General features: G+C 12.2%; 1 protein-coding gene across 1 annotated transcript, besides 6 other annotated features; it reads left to right on the top strand. All coding sequences in view use genetic code 6, as the record gives it.

Annotated features, from left to right (window-relative positions):
- Positions 1-229: 229 nt before the first annotated feature.
- Positions 230-307: a microsatellite.
- Positions 264-307: a microsatellite.
- A 2,066-nt stretch (positions 308-2,373) lies between these two features.
- Positions 2,374-2,446: a microsatellite.
- Positions 2,374-2,448: a microsatellite.
- Positions 2,393-2,446: a microsatellite.
- A 190-nt stretch (positions 2,449-2,638) lies between the features above and the next one.
- IMG5_042370 (hypothetical protein) lies at positions 2,639-3,209 on the top strand (the record flags this gene model as incomplete). Its single annotated transcript, XM_004037663.1, has 3 exons — positions 2,639-2,807; positions 2,857-3,030; positions 3,108-3,209. Coding segments are annotated over 3 exons (445 nt in total), but the record flags the coding sequence as incomplete, so codon positions are not given.
- Positions 3,210-3,260: a microsatellite.
- Between the last annotated feature and the right edge of the window lie 217 nt (positions 3,261-3,477).

The raw sequence follows: 3,477 nt of genomic DNA, 5'->3' as shown, positions 1-3,477 counted from the left end.
ATATATATATATATAATAAATTTATAAAATTGATAACTTAAGAATAATCTATTTATTCATATTTAAAAATAATTATTTATTTAACATATTAAATTTATATAAATATAAATTATTTATAAAATATTCTATAATTATGTTTTAAATAAATTATCAATATATATTTAAATTTTTATTATTTAAATGATTTTAATATTTTATATATATAAAAAATATATATTATTATATATGTTTTATATTTTTAAATATAATATAAGTTATTTTATTTAATTTATTTTAATATACTATTAATTATTTTATATATATTATTGTATATTAATATTAATAATATTTTTAAATAATAATAACTTTTAATATTTTAAATTTATTATAATATTTTTACTCTTATATATGTAAAAATTAGATTTTTATAATAAACTTTATATTTGCTTAAACTTTTTTTTAATTAATAATTATTTTACGCTTAAAATTTAAATATATTTTATAATAATATTTTATATTAAAAATATAATCTATAATTGCATTTAGTATAATTTAATAATATTAAATTAAAATTTTATATTTATATATTTTTTTAATATATATATATCTATTCCTCATAATAAATATATGATATCAAAAATCTTTTTAAAATGTCTTAATATAAACCCATTAATAAAAAATTTTTCTAATATTTATAATTATTAGTTTCATAATATCAATTTTCCTTTACTTTTATAATTAAATTCTAATAGCATCTAATTTATAAATAAAATTGATAATGAAATATTGTTGAATTACTTAAATGTTTTATCAAAATAATTAATAGATATAAATAGCGCACAACAATTTATTGAATATGGAAGTAAAATACTAAATTAATGCATAATAAAAGATGAAACAAGAAAAGATGAGTATATATAATAATTTTTAAAATTATATATACAAAAAGTAAAAGAAATATAATTATAGAATTTAAATAAAGAATAATAGCTTATTATTAAAGGAAAAATAATAATGGCTAAACTAAGTTTATTTGACATATATTATAATTAAGGAAATATCGAAAGATGTAACGAACTATTAAAAAAAATATAAGAATTATATGATAAAAATATAATATATGAACAGGATATTTTTTTCTATGTTTAAGTATAAGGAATTGAAAATAATTAAGACATAATAAATTATTTATATAATAAAAAGATATTGGAAGTATTTATATCATTAAACTTAGTTTAGAAGTCTGATTTTATTTTGTATTTAAGTGATATATAAATAGAATTAGCATTGAAAACAAAAAATGAAGCTTTCGAATTTCTTGTTAATTGTTTTGATTAAAATATATCTTTATTTACAAAACTAGGCTCATTAGAAGAAACAATTTAAAGAATAGACAATTTTATCAATTATTTTGATTATAATTAATATAAAGATAATTATAATTTTCTAACTTATTATAGTATGTAAATATTTACAGCCATGTAAATTTCCTGTATTTTCAAAAGTAAAGATTTTTTAAAATTCTAGTAAATTTTAGAAAATTTTTTAATAAAAACAAATTTTAAACTTGATAAAATTAATAATTTTAAAAAATTATTCATAATTTTACATTATTAAAATCCTTTATATTTTTAAAATAATTAATAACTTATTGATAATTTTATTAATCATTATGAATATTTATTTCTTTAAAAATTCAAAAATATGTTCTTTTTACCTTTAAAATAATTAAAATAACCTTTATATGATTATTGTGTTTGCCTTGAATCGGTTTAAAAAAGCTGTTTGATTAAATTATAGGAACTTCGTTAAAATTTTTAATAAATATAAAACTAAAATGTTAAAGTTAAGAAAGAACATTAATAAAAACTTTATGATATTATTAAACTTTATGTACAATTAGATTTCTTCATTAATATATTTAGTTCACATATATTAAAAAGCTTAAATACTTATGATTTATAATATGATAGTATTTAAGATTGCATTAATGTTGTTGATGATGAATATAAATAAAAAATTAATAATTTAATTGAAAAATTTAAAAATAAGAAATGAAAAATAAAATAGAATAAGAATAAAAATAAAAATTTATTATTAATAAATATTTAAATGATTATATTGTATTAAATTTTTTAATATTTAATTTAAAAAAAAGGTTTAGAATTTTTTATTTAAAAGAAATATAAGTAAAAATAAAAACATTATGAAAAATATAATTATAGAAAAAAATATATATATATATTTAAAAATATAAACAAATAAATTAAAAAATATAATTTTTTTTCAATATAAATATATAACTTTAATGAGAAAATATATATAATAAATATAATTCTTTTAATAATAAAATTATTCAGAATTTATTTAAAATTTATAATAATTTGATAATTAAAATATATTAAGAAATATTTATATAAATATATAAATATATAAATATATAAATATATAAATATATATATATATATACATTTTTTATTATTATATATATTTTTTTCTGTATATATTAATTATTATTTATAAAAATAAAATATTTTTTATTTTATCTATTTTTTACTTATAATCAAATAAAAATTATTTTATAAAGGAATTATAATAAAAAAAAACTTACAAAATATAAAAAATGGTAAAAATATATAATAATAAATTAAATTAGAAGCAAATATAAAAATAAAAAGATAAGATTCATATTATTACAAAACAGATAAGGTAAAACTAGATTAGCTAAATGGTATGTAGATTATGATGAATAAGAAAAAGTCAAGCTTTAAAGTGAAATAAATAGAATAATAGTATATAGAGATAGAAAGCAAACTAATTTTTTAGAAGTTTGATTTATTTTTATATATTTACTTAATAAAAAAATTAAAAATAAAGTTTAGGAATTATAAAGTCATTTACAAAAGATATGCCGGATTATTTTTTTCAATATGCGTTGATGTCAATGATAATGAATTAACTTATTTAGAAATGATTCATTTTTTTGTTGAAGTATTAGACTAATTTTTTAGCAGTGTCCGTGAATTAGATATTGTTTATAATTTCCATAAAGTTAATAAATAAAATAATAAATATATATTATATATAATAATATTAAAAATATATTTTTTTCTTTATTATTTAAAAAGGTTTATGGTATTATTGATGAAATGATCATTGGAGGAGAACTTGTAGAAACTAGTAAAGCTTAAATATTGTCTTTAATGAGACAATATGAATTATTAGAATGATATATTATATTATATTTAGTTATATATAATATTAATGTAGATTTTATATTACTTTATTTCTTTCTTTCTATTTTTTTTTATATTAATTATGTTTTTATTTTTTATAAAAAATAATTTTATTTGCTTTACCCAATATCAAATATAAAATTTTTTATAAATACATCATTCAAAATATTAATATTATTAACTTTTTTTCATGTTTTAAAAATTTATTAATTAAAATTTTAAAATAAAAAATCTCTTATAAATTTCTCTAAACAAAAATAAT

This window comes from Ichthyophthirius multifiliis, assembly GCF_000220395.1.
Source record: "Ichthyophthirius multifiliis unplaced genomic scaffold scaff_1120509249920, whole genome shotgun sequence".
Taxonomy (NCBI): domain Eukaryota; phylum Ciliophora; class Oligohymenophorea; order Hymenostomatida; genus Ichthyophthirius; species Ichthyophthirius multifiliis.
This window is presented reverse-complemented; position numbering and strand designations above follow the sequence as displayed.